Source organism: Cavia porcellus, unplaced genomic scaffold (genome assembly GCF_034190915.1).
Source record: "Cavia porcellus strain 051 isolate PalLab524CR breed Dunkin Hartley unplaced genomic scaffold, mCavPor4.1 scaffold_33, whole genome shotgun sequence".
NCBI classification, from domain to species: Eukaryota; Metazoa; Chordata; class Mammalia; order Rodentia; family Caviidae; genus Cavia; species Cavia porcellus.
Window position 1 is genome coordinate 21,192,455 of NW_026947516.1, and position 18,026 is coordinate 21,210,480.

Consider the following 18,026-nt stretch of genomic DNA (forward strand, 5'->3'; position numbering starts at 1 on the left):
TACAGGCGTGCACCACCATGCCCAGCAGGCCTATTTATTCTAAGACATTAAATTTACAATCATAAAGTTTATATTTTAGTATCCCTTTAATGTTGCAGGATCTATGGTTACATCCTATTTCATTCTTGGTTTGGTGGTCTTTGCCTTCTTTTGATCAGTTTTGCTGTTAATTCAATATAAATACTCAAGTCTACTGATGCACTCATCAAAGGTATTTTTGTTATTTTCATTTCTAGCCATTTGAATCTTGCAGTTCTGTCTGCTGAAATTAGCTTTTGCTAGCATTTACTTTTTTCACAAGAACCTTTAACATAGCATTAATTATTTAACATTTTCTAATACTTCCAGGATTTATGACATTTCTAAGTCTGATACTCATCACTGCTTTGTTTCTTTAAACTACTTTTTCTCACTTTGGTATGTTTTGTAACTTTCTGTTGAAAGCTGGGCATTTTTATATAGGGCAGCAGAGACTGAGGTAAATGAACCTATAGTGGGGGACTTTATGTTACTCTCACCAGGGAGTTGGGCTGTATTGATGTTTGTTTTCCTGTAGACATCAGAAACTTCAAATTCCCCTAGTGATTTTTTGGTCTCCCCAGTTGGCTTTGGGCCTTCCACACTGTACTGTTTCCCAGTCTGTCTCTTGCATCTTTGCTATTACTTCTGGAGAATTGCTAGTGTCAGAGGAGCACAAGTGGTGCTGGAGGGGAAAAGGTTCTCAAATATTCTAAGCTTCAGTTGAGTGCACTGTGGGCTTTCTGTCCTCCCAGTGTAGATGCCCCGTTCCCTTTCCTTAGCTGCAGGGGGTATCCATAGGAACTTTCAGCCTAAAGACTTGAAGCATTTCCCCTACTCTTCCTATGAGAATCAGGTGGGACACCCCAAGGAAGTCTGCAAAGGGCATAGAACTCCCTCCCCAAAACCGGCCCCCTCCAAATTCCTTCTGAGTCTTCTCCCCCTCTATGTCCTTCTCCTCATTCTGTATTCATTTCCTCTAAGGATACTGCCTTGAAGACAATCAAGAACATTTCCAATTGCCTCCTGGGACCAAGGCAGGCAGGTTGCTAGGCATTTCACACAAGCAGTCAATCCCTATTCTGTCTCCCTTCAGCATTCAATGGCAGAGCTTCAACCACATCCGACTTCTTCACTTTCTCAGACTGAGTCTAAGAAATAATCATGAAGCTTGAAAGAAATCCATTGTACTTCTCCTAGGATACCTCTGTTCTTCTTTGGGGTAATAACCTTGGAAATGCTGCTACTGCTATCATTTTTTTCCATTTGGCTTCTGGATGGCTTTAACAGCTTATTTATTTTTTGTCTTTTTGAGACAGGGTCTATGCAGTTCAGGCTGGATTTGGGCTCACTTTGTAGCCCACGCTGGTCTCCAACTTGCAAAGATCCTCCTGCCTCAGCCTCCTGAGTGCTAGGATTACACTAGGATTACACTAGTGCTAGGATTACCACCACAGCCGGCAGTTTGGTTAGTTTAAAAATTACTCAAAAAACCTCTTAAAACTTATTATTAATAGAAAGTACAATGAAAAAGTTCATTTCTGAGGCACTTTCCCATCAAAGAGCTCAAAGCTTACCAACAACCTTAGTTTTCTGGAGAACTAGGGATATTCTATAGGTGTTGGTAGGATAAGAAATCATTCAAAACTTAAATGACTGTTATATCTGCATAATTTAAACTTGTTGCCATTTAAAGAGAATGCCTAAATGAAATTTAGCTCTTTTCATTCTATTTTATTTTTTTCCTGAGAATATTCTACATCAACCTACTAGATCACCTTGTTTAAGTTATCATATATTGCCAACAACAAAGGAATAGCCCATTTTATTGTGAATTCCAAGTTCACAAACACGACAAGCACACAATGTTTGCCACCCCCTTGGTCACTTAAACTGGGGACAAGTAGCAAACCATGAAGTAAAGGAACTGCATCTTCTTCATGAGTTCTCACTGGCTTCAAGCACTACCTCAGATCCATTGATTGAGAACCAGCTCCTGGTCACCTTAGAGACAAATCTAGGAAAGACTGGAGAGGTTCATCCTTTTAAGAGACTTGATTCCCCATCATTCTTTATACCACTGACATTTATTTGAGGGTGGGAAGAATTTTCTCCATCTTGGCCCTTGCCAAGCCCAGTCTGAAAACAAGATCTTCATTCCCACGTCAGCCCCTGAGCATCCAGCCTTCCTGTTTGATGCCACAGTCAGCCATTCTGAACTCTGTTCACCACCACACACATTGCTTTGTTCCATTTCTCCTTTGTACAAAATCAAAAGGAAAAGCTTTTAACTAAGCCCTCTTGGTGCTGAAGTGACTTGACAATTTGTACAGAAATACTGAGAACACTAAAACCTAATCTAATGAAGGGGGGGGGACATAATGACCTCAGGATATTAAAGCTTTTGTGGGACCTGGGGGTTATTTTTATACAGACCATGGCAACTATGAGCAATACAGTATACACCCTGCAGTTTCCCCATAAAGGAGCTGCTTACGAAAGGAAATAAAATTCACCATTACTACACACACACACACACACACACACACACACACACACACAGATAATAGTGTTTTTATGGGAGAGAACAAATTAGGCACTTGAGTGTGCTGTCTAGTAGGCTGTGTACAAATAAAAGTGGCTTTACACAATTATTCAGATAATGATAATTTAATGGTTTTACACTAAAAATAGAATGCCTAACTAGCATTTTCAGCTTAGATAGGAATGCAAAATTGAACAATTTAAAAAATGGAATTCACAGGCACAGATTTCAATGGATTATTTCATGTGAGTCTAAGGACTTTACTATAAGAATAATCAAATTGTGTAAAATGAAGAAAAAGAGTTTGTATTCCAAGAAATCATTCCTCTTGGACTATGACAACTTCGAACAAAAATATTTTTCACAAAATTTCATTTTAATCATTTTCTTTTACAAAGCACAATACTTAAGACTTTTCTAAATACAACTTTAGAAAATGAAGCAAAAAAATAATCTTCATAGATGCCCGGTCAAGTCCATGCTGAATGCAAAAGAATTTTTTCAAAAGTGACACTTTCAAGCTTTTCAATATTCTTGCTGGATCTATTTTGTCAAAGGTAACGATAGTGGCCTTTTGGGCAATGGATCATCCAGTTCCATGATGCAAAATCCTCCTGCTGGTTAACCCAAGGGGGCAGTAATGAAACTGGACATGCCAACTTCTCTTTTTATAATCATTTCTCCCTCTTTATACAAAGGAAGCCAGTGGCCTCTAGGAGGGGAAGAATGAGCCCTCTACATTCCACGTTGCCAGTGCCCCATGAGGGCGCCCCAGCCAAGCAATGTAATTATTAACAAGTCTACTCTGTATACACATTATATAAAACTATATCATTAGGGGTTTTCTTGATGAGTAAATGAGAAATTCAAACACCAAAGAATCTAATCCTCATTCTCACATTAGATGGTGGTAAATCTCTGAAGGCTTCAAGTTTAATGCAGAAATACTTGGAACAGTCAAGGGGTGCAGGAATGTTTTATACTGCCCCTGGAAACTTGGTGTTCCTGGCCCCGAGCACACCAAGACCAAAGCTCCTGAAATGGTAAGATATCCAGAAATGGGGATGAAGGGTGAAGTTTTTGTTTACACACTCCCTTCCCTCTCCACCCAGAAGACCGGGGCATCAGGGCTCTGTAAATACTGGGAAGGAGGTAAAAGCCTCAAGTAGAAAGGATGAGTTTGCAGGCAAGAGCAAGGCAGGGGAATTGAGAAAGAAGAGAAAGGAAGTGACATTTATTTGTCATACTTTCAATGATGAATAACATGTGGTAATATTTTTGCATCATTCCTTCAGTATTATCAATTCTCATTCTTTGTGGTTGTGCAAATCTATTAATGTTCAGTAATTTCACTATAAAATTCAAGAAATAGACAAAGCAGCTGATCAGAAACAAATCAAACATCTTTGGGGGCCATTTAGGGACCACCCCCTCCACTGCTACCCCCTGAACAATCTTGCAATACAGTATGATCCTTATTTTTAGGTAAGGATAAAAAAAAAAACAGTTTTACACAGTCTAAGGCTGAACTGTTTGTGTGCTACAAAGATAAACCAGACAAGCAAACATCAGTTTCCTTGGGAAGGAAAAAGCAATTCCATAAATGCAAGAAAGATCCAATGGCTACACTTCAACAAGACCTTCCTCCCATTCTGTTGGACCCAAGGAGTTACAAGTGAGCAAGGCAAATGACATTATTGTGAATACAATTTTTAAACAATAACATACACAGATAACCCAGCGCAGGAAATAATACAACCCCCCCCCCCATTATTTCATTTGCATTTAAATTTTTTATTTTTTGCTTTAATAATGCATATTCTGTTCACGCAAAAGGTGCAAAAGACAGGAAGCAGGGGTTTAACTTGGCTGATGAAAAATCAAGCAGGGATGACATTTCTAGTTTCGTGAACAACCCAAAAGTAGGAGAAACTGAAAAGTCACAGCTGGCACCACAGAGCACATCCAACTTCTCAGCTGTCTTAGGACCTTTGGCTAGGGTGAGAGAAGCTGTGAACACAGTGGCCTCTAGTGGACTTGAGTAAGTGGCAGAATTTTATTTCTTTATTTTTATTTTTATTTATTTATTTTTTGAATCATGGTAGCTGCATCACAAAAGCTCCAATCAAGAGGGTGGTAAAAAGAAGGCACAGATCATTGCAAATACCAGATTTTCTCTTTCTCTTTTTGTAAATATACCATCAAATATAAGCTAAAATTTCTCTTAGGGTGGCAGGGTCTGCTGGCAGGAGAAGGGATGGGTTGGAACTAAAATTGCATATGTAATAGAATCCTAAAGGGGAACACAAAGAAAGGCAGCTTTCACCTGAAGCAAAATAACAAGAAGCTCATTTCTGACTAGGTGTAGTACAAACACTAGAGGCATCTGTGACAAAACACGATTAAAAAATCATAAAATTATAAACCTTGTAAACGAATAATCTGAAATTACATTTTATTAATGGAAAATATCATCAAAATAGTACCACTATGGACTAAACTGCCTGAGTTTTCGTTTCGCATGAGATATCAAGGTAGAAAAGCATTTAGCACAATTTGCTCTAAGTCACAACCAGTGCCAGACCCAGGACTATACCATGGGGAAGATTCTCCTCTTGGATGGAATTTGTGTTGTGCTATCAAGACTTTTGTGCTAATCTTTCAAACAGGGACATGTTGAGGCAAACCTTTAATCTTTTGGCACAAGATTATTTTGGCTGGGGCAGAAAATTTTGAGTCTTGGACTCAGGATGAATAATGTGACATCTCAGTTGTCAAGTATTCACTTTGATTGAAGAGCTTTCTTTATGTCATTCACTTCCATCTATAAAGGGGACAAAGAATCAAACAAATTAACAATGAATTGGCTAGTTTTATAGAAGCTGAAAGATAATCAACCCAGTCGGCAGAAAGAAAATCATCAATCTGACAATTTTAGAGGTGAAATGACAACTGAATCAAGATTCAAAAACAATGAGTGCCAGAAATGATATATACCTAAATAACAGGCACATAGTTATGATTCATGAAGATGGAGTGGACACTGTAATTCTCAGCCTACTAGGATCCAAAGTCTGTCAGAAGTAGCAATGATTCTAGTTTCTAGGCCAGAGAGAAGGTAGAGCAGGGGATCTTGACACACTGGACAATCTAACAGTGTTAGAAGCAGTTGTGGCTACCCACAGGGGTGTGTGATTCCCCCAAAATGACAGCAAACAGTAACCTATTCTTTCTTTAAGCAGCATCTGTCCCAATCACCACCAATGGAACCAAATGGATGTAAGCTGAAACGTGACCTTGGTCATCCCAAACACCCATACATTCTCCACCATTTGCTCATGGCAGAGGGGAATTAGAAGCCGGGCATGGGGGTGGGGTCCGAGCTCAGATGCCCCAGCAGGACTGACACAGTTATCAGGAAGAATCAAAGGGATGAAAATAATAAGCGTGGACATTTGTGGTCTCTCGAGTCCCAATGACAACATGGCAGAAGCCAGCTGGCAATGGGCCCTCCCCAGTGCCACGTCATCTGGCGGTTACTACAGCGAGGCCTCCTGAAAACTGGAGAGGGAGCTTTTCAGAGAGATGTGTAACATAAATTCCAAATGAGAAGTCCAACTGGGGGAACGTTTACTAATCTTCACTTTCAGTAAGACCTTTTGGAGCTCGGGAAAGTATGGGTAATAAGTCTTTATAATGCTAAGAGAATTGTCACAGAAAGAAGATATAAATCTGCAGAGAAATCAGAGTCTTTTATTTTTAAAAGTCTCTTCCTCTGCCTCCAGATGATTCCAGATCTTGTGAGCAGCAGAACCCTGAGGGACTCACCTGCAACCGAAGCCGGATTTTCTTCTCTTCATCCAGTTCTGAGAGTAACTGCTTAATCTCTCGTCTGAAAAGCAAACGGCAAAAGAATGAAACAAATACCCAGATTTCCCCAATGAGAGAAAAGAAACCTCTTCTTATGACTACAAATCCATGCAAACTTTTTACAAAGAAAATGTAGGCCAAACACATTTGCATTATTATTACTTAAGATTAGTTTCATACAGAAAAGACTATTATTGGGGGCTGGGGATTTAGCTCAGCAGCATAAGCACCTGCCTTGCAAGTAGGCAGTTCGATCCCGGGTACCGATAAAAAGGAAAAAGACAAAAAAAAAAAAGACTGTTATTAATTTGGGATCACCAAAATATGCAGCCATCAAATAGTAGCTGTGGAAATGACCTTTGAGATGCCTTATTCCAAACTTGTCCCAAAAGGAAAAGATGGAGAAACTAAGGCCCAGAATGGCAGCTTACCTTGTCCAATGACTGGATTCCAGGTATTCAGGCTCATATTCTGTCATTTTCCCTCTAACTATTCCTTCCTAACAGAATCATTGGTCTTCAAATATAATTACAGAATAATTTCCATTGCAGACATTTTTACCAATCTATAGCTACTTTGTCTTTGTAATAAAAAGGCTATTGCCTATAGGGGGAGACAAGTTGCAGGACTTCTGCCAGCCCCAGACTGAAGGAATGCCCATATATCTCTAGCTGGATCTCTTGAACCTCCTGATCCAAGGTGGCCACGTTCCGGGAGGTGTGCTGACCAACGCAGATTACTCCATGTGCCTATGAATCTGAATGCTGTACCCTTTACTGGAGTGCTCTGCTCTTGGCAATCCTAGGTCATCTTTCAAAATTCTACTTAGGAAATCCTTTGAGATGCCTCCTCTGATTGCTTCAAGAAAGAGCTAACTGATCTCTATAAACTCTCTGAGCCTCAGTTTCCTCAGGTAAGTGCCAACTATAGTTACTCTGTCTCCTAGATTTGCCACTGCAAACAGCATTCCAGGTGCAAAGGTTTCCATCTATAACAGGGTGGTGAACCTATGGCACATGTGTTGCAGTGGAGGTGTTTGTTACCACTGAAAGCTTCGCCATCATTGATCTAGAATGTCCCCCTCCCAAAGGCTTATGTCAAGAGGTGGGGCTTTTGGAAGGTGATTGGATGATGGGCACTACACTTGGCAGGTATAGTGAATTGTTCAGAGCTGAATGTGATGTTAGAGGTGGGGTCCACTTGACCTAGCAGAGTGTAGCTCCCTCCCCAGCTATTACCTTCACTCTCTGCTTCCTGGTCACCATGACTTGAGCAGCATTCCTCCACCAAGAGTCTTCTACCATTCCCTTCCTGCCTTGGATCCAGCCAACTGTATACTGATTCCTTGAAAAACTGTGAGCCAAAATAAACCTCTTTTCCTTTAAGCTGTGTGTGTTGGGTATTGTGTCCAGAGACAGGAAAGTGATTCAGAAACCAGGTGATATTGATAAATAGTATTTACTTTTGCTCACAGGTATTTTTCCCCACCCAAGCTCTTCCTGAGGATGAGAGATGCAACAAGGGTATGTGTGTAGGCCTGAATGAGAAAAGAGTCCTAAAATCTCACAGTGAGAACATCTTGCTGATTGTAAAGTCTCACTTAAAATTCCCCACATCTTCTTCACATGTTCCAGTTACTTCAACTGACAGCTAAAAGAGGAAGCTGCAATTTTTTTAATGCTAGAGGAAAAGCTGGCTGATGGAGTTATTTAAGAAGTGGTATACATACTGGTATATTGTACTTTGGATCTTGAATATTCGTTTTCCAAAGGCTTGTGTGTTAAAGGCTCAATCACCAGCCCGTGGTACTACTGGGAGGTGACAGAACTTTTAGGAGATGGGGCCCACTGGAAGGAAGTTAAGTTATTGGTAGTGCATCCTTGAAGCGGATATTGGGACCCTGGCTCCTTTCTGCTTCTCTTCCCAGCTACTGTGAGGTGAGTAGTTTCCTCCAGTACATACTCCCTAAATGATATTCAGCCTCACTGCACGCTTAACACTAACAGAGCCAAACCATCAACTGAAACTTTTGACTCCATGATCAAAAATAAAACTTTTCCCCTGATAAGGTGAATTTCTCAGTACCCCACATATAAAAACATATGGCATAATTTAAGTATACTTTAAGCCCCTTACAGTCCATATTCACTCGTACTGCTACTGCCACCATTAATGGGGAGGCCTGCTTGACCTTCTGGGGCAGGGTAAGACCCAGGGGTTCAGAACCAGGCACTGGCCCAGTGGAGAGCCATCTGTGAGGTTGTTGCAAAAGGTTGCCAGGAACTCACTTCTGCTGGTCCTTCATGGTCTCAATGATGCTCCTCAGCTCGCGGACCTGCGTCCTTAGCTCCTCCACAGCTGCTTGGCTGCTGGCTGCAGGCTCCATCTTTGGTTTTCCCTCCGTGCCAAATAGAGACGGGGAGTTGGCTCTATGTCCAGCTGTTCCCAAAGAGGATGACAGGGGGGAGGACACCACTGAGGACAGAGAGGCTGGCCCACCACTGCCGGCTGCCATGGTCCCTGGCTTGGGTGGCAGGGGTGCCTTGTTGTCGGATACCTGTAACAAGGGAAGGTAGAGAGGCTTCAGAGTAAGGGATCTGTGCGCAGTGCTTCACTGTTCTGGTGAGTCAGACCCTCCTTTGGCACCCCTGTCCCCACCTCCACGCATTCCATTCACTTTTTCCTACATCCATCCGCCACCGAGGGCTGACTTGGTACAGGCATTCTCCTCACTCAAGCAAGCATTGCCTGTACATATTTTAAATTTGATCTTTCTAGACACAGTTCTGGACTGGTTTTGTACACACAGAGAGATGCCTAACTGCTTGGCAAGCACCACAGATTCTAAGGCAAGCCCTCAGAGAGCCTGAAACACCGCAGAATGCAGAGTACAGGTGAACAGACAAACCAACACACTGCGGATGAGGGGCAAGACTGCACAAGAGGGAGGAAGCACAGAGCACTGCAGAAACACATCAAAGGGCCAACCATCCCAGAGTGGAGGCAGCGGGGAGAAGCAGCTGACAGTTCCACGTCGGAGAGGGCCTGAAAAAAGGAGACACGGTTAGAGAAAGAAGCTGGAGGAGGGGGAAAGGCCCGAGGCCAGTGATGGCAAACCTTTTAAAGACGAGTACCCAAATTATAATCCCAAATCCACTTACTGTTTTGCAATGTGCCAACACTGCAATTAAACCTGAACTGAGCTTTTAGTTATAAAAAAGCAATGCATACAGTTGGCTCATGTGCTGACAGAGAGGGCCCTGTGTGCCTGCTGTGGCCTGCATGTCAAAGGTTCGCCACCACTGCTTAGGCAAACGCCTAGAGACCAAAAAGCAAAATACATTAGTGGAAGCAAGGCTAGGAGGTCAGAGGGGGCAGGAGAGAGCTAGGCAGATAGGACAAAGCTGCGAAGGGAACAGGGGCAGGAGGAAAGTGTGACATGATTGCGGGTTCTACTAATGCTCATTCTGGCTGCACAAAGGCCTAAGGGGACGCAGGACTGCTGGGAGACTTACACAGTGAAAGCTAGAAATGGTGAGGGTCTGACCTAAGTCAGGGTTAGGTCAGATAGAGAAGACAACTTCTGAGAGATACAGCAAAAGCACAGAGCACCAAGCACATTCTTTGTGCCGGGGTAGGGAGCGGGGTGATACTGATGCAGTCCTTGCCCTCATGGAGCAGACAACTCATGACCAGGTAGATGAGGTCCTGGAAAGGCGTAGAGGGTGAAAGAGGAAGCGCAGATCAAGTGCCACAGGTGGGGAGGAAGAACCAGGCATTAACAGTGCACCTTGCGTGGGAGGAAAAAAGGATAGAAGCCCCAGATATTTCTGTTTTACACTGAATGTCAGGAGCTTGAGGCATGGCTAAGGGGATGGTCCTGTGGCACAGCGACTGATTGTGAAAGTGGGCTGGGCCAAAGAAAATGGAAGCTGTGAAGAGAAGAGGCCCAGTGGTAGAACCCGAGACTTCCTAAATGAAAGAGGCAAGGAGAGAAGGGAGAGTGAGAATGGAGGCAAAGTAGGACCAGTAGAGGGGCCTGGGTTATGGAAGTCCCCTGGGGAAGTTTCCAGAAACAAAAAAGGTTGAGTAAGTGAGTGAGAGGTGCTGACAGGAAAACAGGGGAGACTGTTTGGCGGTGCAAAGGAGGTAAGACCCAGTGGTGGCAGACTGGTTTCTGAATAAGAGGCAAGGAGTACAGCTGGCAAACTGAAGCCTTCCCAGGAACCTGGCCAAGGAAGGAAGACGGGGAAAGATGCAGAAGCCTCAGGAGGAGGCAGAATCAAGGAAGGGCTTGGTTTTGGACAACTAAGCTGAAGATGGGATAAAGAGTGGTGAGGGAGGCCTGACGGAGAAGTACCCCAAGGAAGCCAGGAGGACACAGGGCATGAGAGTGTAGTAGATGGGAGGAAGAGTAGCACCTGGCAGCTTAGGGAGAAGATACAGTCAAGGAACACGAGTTGCTGGGCGGGTGGGAAGAAGGCGAAATAGTGGGGTAGATGTGGGGAGGTGAGAGGATGAGTAACAGGGCAAAAGCTGAGGCCCGTGGAGAAGCTTGGCACTACAGCCCTGGGACTCCTTCCAGCAACGGGCGCCCAGCCGGCCACCCCAACAGCAGGTGCCAACGGGTTTGGCTGGCACGCCAACAAGGAGGTAGAGTCTGCATTCAGGCTTTGCTAGAGGCGCAGACTGGGCAGAGCGATCCAAAAGCAGATGGGCCATCATTCCCAGCCTCTCTGCTCGCCTTTTCTCTGCCAAGTTACCATTGAGGAAAAGCACTCTCTGCTGCCGGCGAAAGCACTTCACCAGCCCAGGCTTTGTTGTTAGTAGGAGTTATAGTACGAGGCAAGAGGAACTGACGTGTATGGAGCACTGATTACAAGCCGGACATCAGCTCTACAATTTAAACGGGGCTCAACTAGCACAAGCGTTTTACCAAGCAGGAAACTGAGGTTTAGAGAAATGGTTGAGTAATTCCCCTAGTCTCAGAGCTAATCACTGCAACAGCTGTGATTCAGACCCTTCACTGTCAACCAGATCCCTCAGCCCAGGACCATGACTGTGGCTGCTGAGTCTGAAAATTTAAGCTCTCCTGTTGTTTTCTCTGCTGATTACCTATTTCTGGGCTCATTACTTCTTCTATTTGCCATGCTGCATCTTTTAGTATCACTCATGATCACCAGTGCCCATAATACTGATTGACTTACAGATCTTTGATCAATACTTCTTTTGGCATTTCCTGTATGACTGGCTCTCCTGGCCCGTTTCTGCTAGTAAGCACTTTTTAAGCCCTCAAAGAGTATAGGTTACAATATTCCCTGATTGAATTAGTTCAAGTGGAATTTCTAGAAGCAATGAAGAACACAACCTGATAAATCCTAAGAAGTAAAACATGCTAATAGAATAAACAGTGTTAAATTAGAAACATGAAAAACCACTTGCCACCAGTAGATGTCACTGTAGAGACACCCCAAGGATGCTGATCAAAGTGAAACTAAGGTATACCTGGGTCACCAGAAAAAAAGTCTAAATCCAATTTCAGTAAATGGAATCCTTTATAAAAGAAGAATGCTTTGGTTTTGTGGGTAATTAAAATTGATCTGTTTTATAGCATCAGATTTTTTACGGTATCAGATTTTTAAGAAAAACCTATATATGCAAATTCCTAAATCTGTAAGAAGGAAAATCTGACATACTCTTTGATTTCCTTGTACTAATTTCTGATTCAAATGACTACAGTTTTCTGCTTTTAGGCAGGAAGAAGTTTCCAATGTTCTGAAAAAAATCAAAATTGAGTGAGTTTACTTAATAGGAGAAAAATGGAATTTTAAAATCTTGGTTTATATTCATAAGAAGACTAAAACTTATACACAGTGAGTGCTTCTTCAAAAGTTGCATGTAGCAGCCAGCAATGTCTTTTTTTTTCCATTGCGGGGGGTTGAACATAGTCCCTGCCCATGCTACTCTATGCTAAGCAAGTGCTCTACCACTGAGGTACACTTCCTACCGCCTCTCTTTTTTTTGAGACAGGATCTTGCTATGAAGCCCAGGCTAGTTCCAACTCCTAGGCTCAAGTGATCTTCTTGCTTTGAACTCCTGAATAGCTGGGACTAGAGGTATGTGCCAGTGCACCCAGCAACAATACCTTGTCTGTCTCTCTCACAAATAAATAAACTAAAGTAGCTATACTATTCCCTGGGCATGTGATGAAATTAATTATCTTTTAAGACTATAAATTTATCCTAGAATATGAATACAAAATCAGCTTTTCTTGAAAAGACCATATTAGTTGTTTATATTTATGATCTCCAAATTATGATTTTTGGCAAGCTTTGCACATGTAAGGCAAGATCTGTGAGAAGAGGGCAAAGAATTTAATGTATTGAAGTAGTCTCTCTAGACATTTCAAGGCCTTTTAAGCTGCCTCTGCTGTGTAGGTTGTAGGGTGGGGTAGGCTGTGAGGACAATTGTGCTTGTGCATGTGACAGCATGGAGAGAAACACGGGGAGTAAGTGAATTTATGGCTCAGGGATTCTGCTCAGTTTTAGAGACTCTAAAACAGGTCTCTGGGATTTGGTGACTAAAGGAATCACTGTCACTAAATAATGACAAACACCTGCATTGTCTGTATATCCTTGTTTGGTTTCTAACCCATGTTAGCGCATGCATGGAAGAGCAGGGACACCTCGCCCTGGCTGGTCACTCACTTGGGATATGGTAACAGTCTTTGAAGTCTTCTTGGATACGTCTAGTCCTCTGTGCGCAAGCGAAATGTGTTCCTCTTTATCTTCTTCGGGACTTGGGGAGTCAAAGATATCGGGGCTTGAAAGGGAGGACTGGATAAAGTCAAAAGAAAATGCTTTCGTCAGAATCATACCTTGGGTGACACAGCTTCTGTTATTATGATCCTGTATGCTTCTCAAAACACTTGACACTTCTAGTTTGTCTGTCTCCTCACTAAAACCTGCTGAGGCAGAAAGTGTGCTATTATCTGTGTACTGGAGATCATCATATAGCTGGTTAATGGCAGGACTGGAATCACGAAGTGAGGATTCCTAAACCAGGGACATTTCCCCAATGCACATCAACCACTGCATCCATGCCAGAACCCGTTGTCCATCCTTTCTTGCTCCCTCTTTCCTTTCTCTCTTTCTCTGTGGCACGTCCCACACTGAGCTTGGCACTGCAGACCTAATGGTAATGTGCCACACATGGTCCCCATCCTTACAGGGCAGGCAGTCTGGTTGGGAAGAACACATAGCCAACAGGAAGCTGACTGTCCTCCTCTGCTCCTTTATTCCCCTTTTTCCAGGATCACAAAATCTGCTGCACACTGAAGGTCTCTAAAGGACGTGTCTGAAGAAGATCATTTCTAGAGGCAAGGGACCACCAGGTCCATAGTCCAGAGGGGAGCCTTTCTCTGAGAGGGCAGCCCTGCCTGCTAGTGCAACAAGTTCATCTTTTCTTTGGTAGCTGCTGCCAAATCTCTGCCCCTGTTACTGCTGTCAGCCAACATCCACTTTGGAGTCTGTATTTGCTAAGTATATTTATAGAATGGAGGCACTTTTAGGTAAAATATGGGATGACATTCCTGTCCGTTCTCCCTCACTGTAACGATTAAAAAAAAAAAAAGCTGAATGAGTGGGGCCCAATTCACCAGACCTGACTTGATCAGAAATGAATCCTGAACTAGAATATCTCTATTTTATAACAAAGCAAATGAAAATAAGAGTTCCTATAGCAGAGAATCCTTTTTTAACAAGGACTCTTCCAGAGATATCTTCAGCTGAGCTCACATTCAGCCTCTTCCCTCATAGTCCTTTTTAGAACCACCATTTGATGTCATTATGGAAAAATTATACCCACAAATATTGTTTATTTTCTATTTACTACTAAGGCAGAACCTAATCTATTATAGGGAATTTTTAAACACAAATTTTGCTTTACAAGAGGTCTGATTTGTTAATCTTCATTTGACCTGAAAATTCAATCACCTAAAATAATATCCCCCAAACTTTCTTATTAATCTAGGCTTAACTGCTTAACCGCCATTCAATGCTGGGTCCTTTCATTTTGTGATTTTATTCAAAAAGCCTGTTTCCTCCAACACAACCTATGTTTGCTGGGGCTGTCAGTCAAAGCTTTCTCTTTGTAACCTATAAACTTAAATAGCTTCGATAAGGGAGAATGGCCCCAAGAAGGAGAATCAGGATTTGCTTATTTCCTCAATCATTCTCCCCAGTGGCCTTTTAGGAATTATGTCCTTATCCATTCTATTTTGTTTAAAAACCTCAGGTACTAACTGCAAGATGAGTAAACAGGAATTCAGTGTATACATCCAAATGTGGATGGATGGAAATAAGGGATGAGAGTAGGGTCATTATACTCCATTAAGCACAAATGTATCCCATTGTAAGCCTGCAAAAAAAATAAATAACTTCCTATAAAATGCCAAATTTTAAGTCACTGTGCCATAAACTTCCTGCAGGTAATGACTGTGTACTACTCATTCCCAGCTGTATCCTTGGTACCTGGTACAGTACAAGTATCTATCCAATTTCACAGCGGATAAGTGTTTATAAATATTTGTTCAGTGAATGAATGAATGAATAACCATATAGCCTGCAATAAGGGTGAAGATGAGATGGTTTTACTTGATCCCCCAAATTATACACAAAATTCCAGACATGAGATGTATATACCAAGGGTGCGATGGTAATTCGAATGTCTGCAATTAATTTTGGAGGCCACAAGGCTCTATAAACCTTGAAAAGTTGGGAAGAATTTGGAAGGAAAACAAAAATGATGAGGCATGTACAGAGAAGGTGTAAGAAGTACAACTGAGAAACCAAAATGTAGAGATGCTAAGAATCAATGAAATAGGGTGTGTTGTATGTACATGTTGGGGTGGGGTGTAGACAGAGAGGACAAGCAGAAAGAAGGCAGTGTTGTCACAGAACTCTACATAAGAGTGAAAAAGGAAGCCGCCTTTTGAAGTCTTTCTCTCCAAGGTGTCATCACAAAGGGGTTTGTTTCATATGAAGACGAAAAACAGGGTGATTCAAACCATACTTGTAGACTCAGAGAATACGAGAGAAGAGGCTCAAAGGAAGTGGCAATCTTTTTCTTTTGAGCAGTGACAACTTAGGTGAGATTATTGAGGAGGTGAAAAGAGAAAGTGACCCGGGAAACCTGCAGAAGTTTAATTCCCTGTTGTCTCTGGATGGAGCTTGTAAGGCCTTAGAGCAGCCAGCAAGGCAACATGCCAGACACACACACACACACACACACACACACACACACACAGAGATAGATACCCAATTGATAGAACAAATGAATGAACACACAAATTTGCCTTGTGGAAGGCAAATTTAACCTTTGTGGTGGGGACATATCCAACCTACGGCAAATGCAAAGCATGCATTTTCCTTTGATCCATTTTCAGAAAGTTTTACCTAAGTGAATAATTTTGGAACAACATCATTATTTTTCTACAGTGACGTTCACTTGAGCATTGTTTATAAGGAAGAACTGGAAACAACATAAATATTAAATAATAGTACATGGGCTAGATAAACTCATATTCATACACTAGTACTCACACAGTAGAATAGTAGGCAGGCATTACATGTGTTGTTCTGGAAAAATGGATAATGACTGGAGAGAAAGGTTTACAGTATAAGGAGGAAAAGTAAATTGCAAAACAATTATGTACTATTATGTGATCCCATTTGTGAAGAAATCATTGTTTATATACAAATAGAAATTTTTAAAAAGAAAAAGATGTGCAGTAAGGAGTCAACATTTTTGCTGTAAGAATACAATTAAAGGTAACTTGTTTCTTATGCATTGCAATATTCAAATCTGGTACAACAAAGGTGTAATGGGTTTGCAATAACAAGTTAGTTAAAATGATTCAAACAAAAAATTTTATGGGTTATCACAAACATTTTGATTAGTCTTTTCTACATGACCAGCCACTCGTAAGTTTAAGAATACCATCCTGAAGGTCAGAGGAGTAGATGATGGGGTATGGGGAGATAAAGGCCCCTGCCTGGAGCCTTTTGGGGCAGATCATTATTTAGTAAAGTTCTGTCTTGTTTATCCACCAAACTAGCCTCACTCGCCTTTTCCATGACATTTTTTTTTCTTACCAGTTTCATTTCAGGTTCAAACAAGAGTCAGTCGAAAAGGAAAGAGAAGATGGGAGAAGGGAGTTCTATCTTGCTGGCAGAAACACAAAAGTCAAAGAGAAAGAAATATTGCTCGTTTAAGAAGACTCTCAAATCACAGTTAGTTGACAGTTTATCTCTTGGCCTCTCTCTCTCTTGGAGTGTCTCCAGTCGGTCACTTGCAGAAGGGTTCTTGGCTAGAATCTCAATCTTTCCTCTTTTCAGCTGTAGAGAAATAAGGTGACTTGGTGAGGAGACACTTACAGATGTGAGTGACTGGGATGGAGGTCGCCTCCCTGTAGCTTTTGGCCTGCTTGTGGTTGGGTGACTGAGTTTCTCAGTAGATGATACCACAGAGTCAAAACCTTCTAGATCTAAAATAAAAACAAAATCAATTTTAAGAGCAAAAGTAGGAGAAAAGGTTCTTACGCCACAAGTACTTCATTTTCTTAATCATCACTCTTCATCTGAATCCCACTTTAATTTTCTATAAAGGACATTTACACCTTTTGGTCATTCAGCAAAGGTGGCCCACATTGAATGATATAATCATTTCCTTCTCTGTTTAACAAGCTAGCAAGTGGAAAAGAGAAACATGATTTTTCCTTTTCCTTTCTACAGCTATATCCATAAATCTTTTAAAAGGTATAGAAAAAAGATTAAAGAAGGAATCCTCTTTCTTCTACAAATCTAAGTTTACCTTGGTAGATAAAACCATTCTTATTGTCTTGATGCAAAAGGCAGTCATCACGACATACAACAGCCATGGGCAAGAGAATGCTGGTCACTGGACAAGAAGAGGGGCAGGGTCCTTCTCTGCTTGTGTGCAACAGTGTGATCATTTGCTGTCACCTAAATGTCAGACTGTAAACACCCAAGAGAAGTGGACAAGCTTCTATTTCTCCAGATAACTCACAGGAGCCGAGCTCTACTGTACTTCCAGAGTCTCATTCAATGGAGAGATTAACTCCTTTGGTCATGAACTTGTTCATTCATTCATTCATTCATTTGCTCCACTGTTACTGAGACACTATTCTACAACACACAGAATGCTAGATAATGCAGCTGTACCAGCGAACACAGCAGACACAGACATGGGCCCTGCCCTCAGACACCTTACACCGATGCACAGAGGAATGGAAGTAATTCATATATCTGATATATGTCTGGAGGAGGAAGGCCTCTGTCTTTATTTTGTTATCCTCTTCAATGAATTGTCAGGCCAAAGGGCTACCTGGTTCTGTGAAGTTCTATGGATTTATAAACCAAGTGTACGTGTGTGGGTTGCTGAAAGGAATGCTTGGCAAAGGCCAATCCTGAGCACCACTACAGCTTATGACTAGGACACAACCATTTCTTCCTAACAAGTAAACAGTATTCTAAATGCCACAGCAGGAGCTATTTCCCCAAACCATTCCCCA

General features: G+C 42.0%; 1 protein-coding gene across 11 annotated transcripts in view; it reads right to left on the reverse strand.

Moving 5' to 3' along the window:
* Nucleotides 1–2,920: 2,920 nt before the first annotated feature.
* The window catches only part of Sh3kbp1 (SH3 domain containing kinase binding protein 1), a 324,470-nt gene continuing 309,364 nt past the window's right edge, over nucleotides 2,921–18,026 (reverse strand). For 6 of the 11 annotated variants that reach the window (XM_003466417.5, XM_005002190.4, XM_063242892.1 and 3 more), the window contains 5 exons: nucleotides 16,870–16,979; nucleotides 13,141–13,269; nucleotides 8,722–8,990; nucleotides 6,392–6,455; nucleotides 2,921–5,387 (listed from right to left, as the gene is read on the reverse strand). In XM_003466417.5, coding sequence (XP_003466465.2) covers nucleotides 5,346–5,387; nucleotides 6,392–6,455; nucleotides 8,722–8,990; nucleotides 13,141–13,269; nucleotides 16,870–16,979 — 614 coding nt within the window. In that variant the 3' untranslated portion in view covers nucleotides 2,921–5,345. Of the gene's footprint in view, nucleotides 5,388–6,391; nucleotides 6,456–8,721; nucleotides 8,991–13,140; nucleotides 13,270–16,587; nucleotides 16,817–16,869; nucleotides 16,980–18,026 lie in introns of those variants that run through there. The other 5 variants (XM_023563617.2, XM_023563616.2, XM_005002191.4 and 2 more) reach the window with 2 other exon arrangements.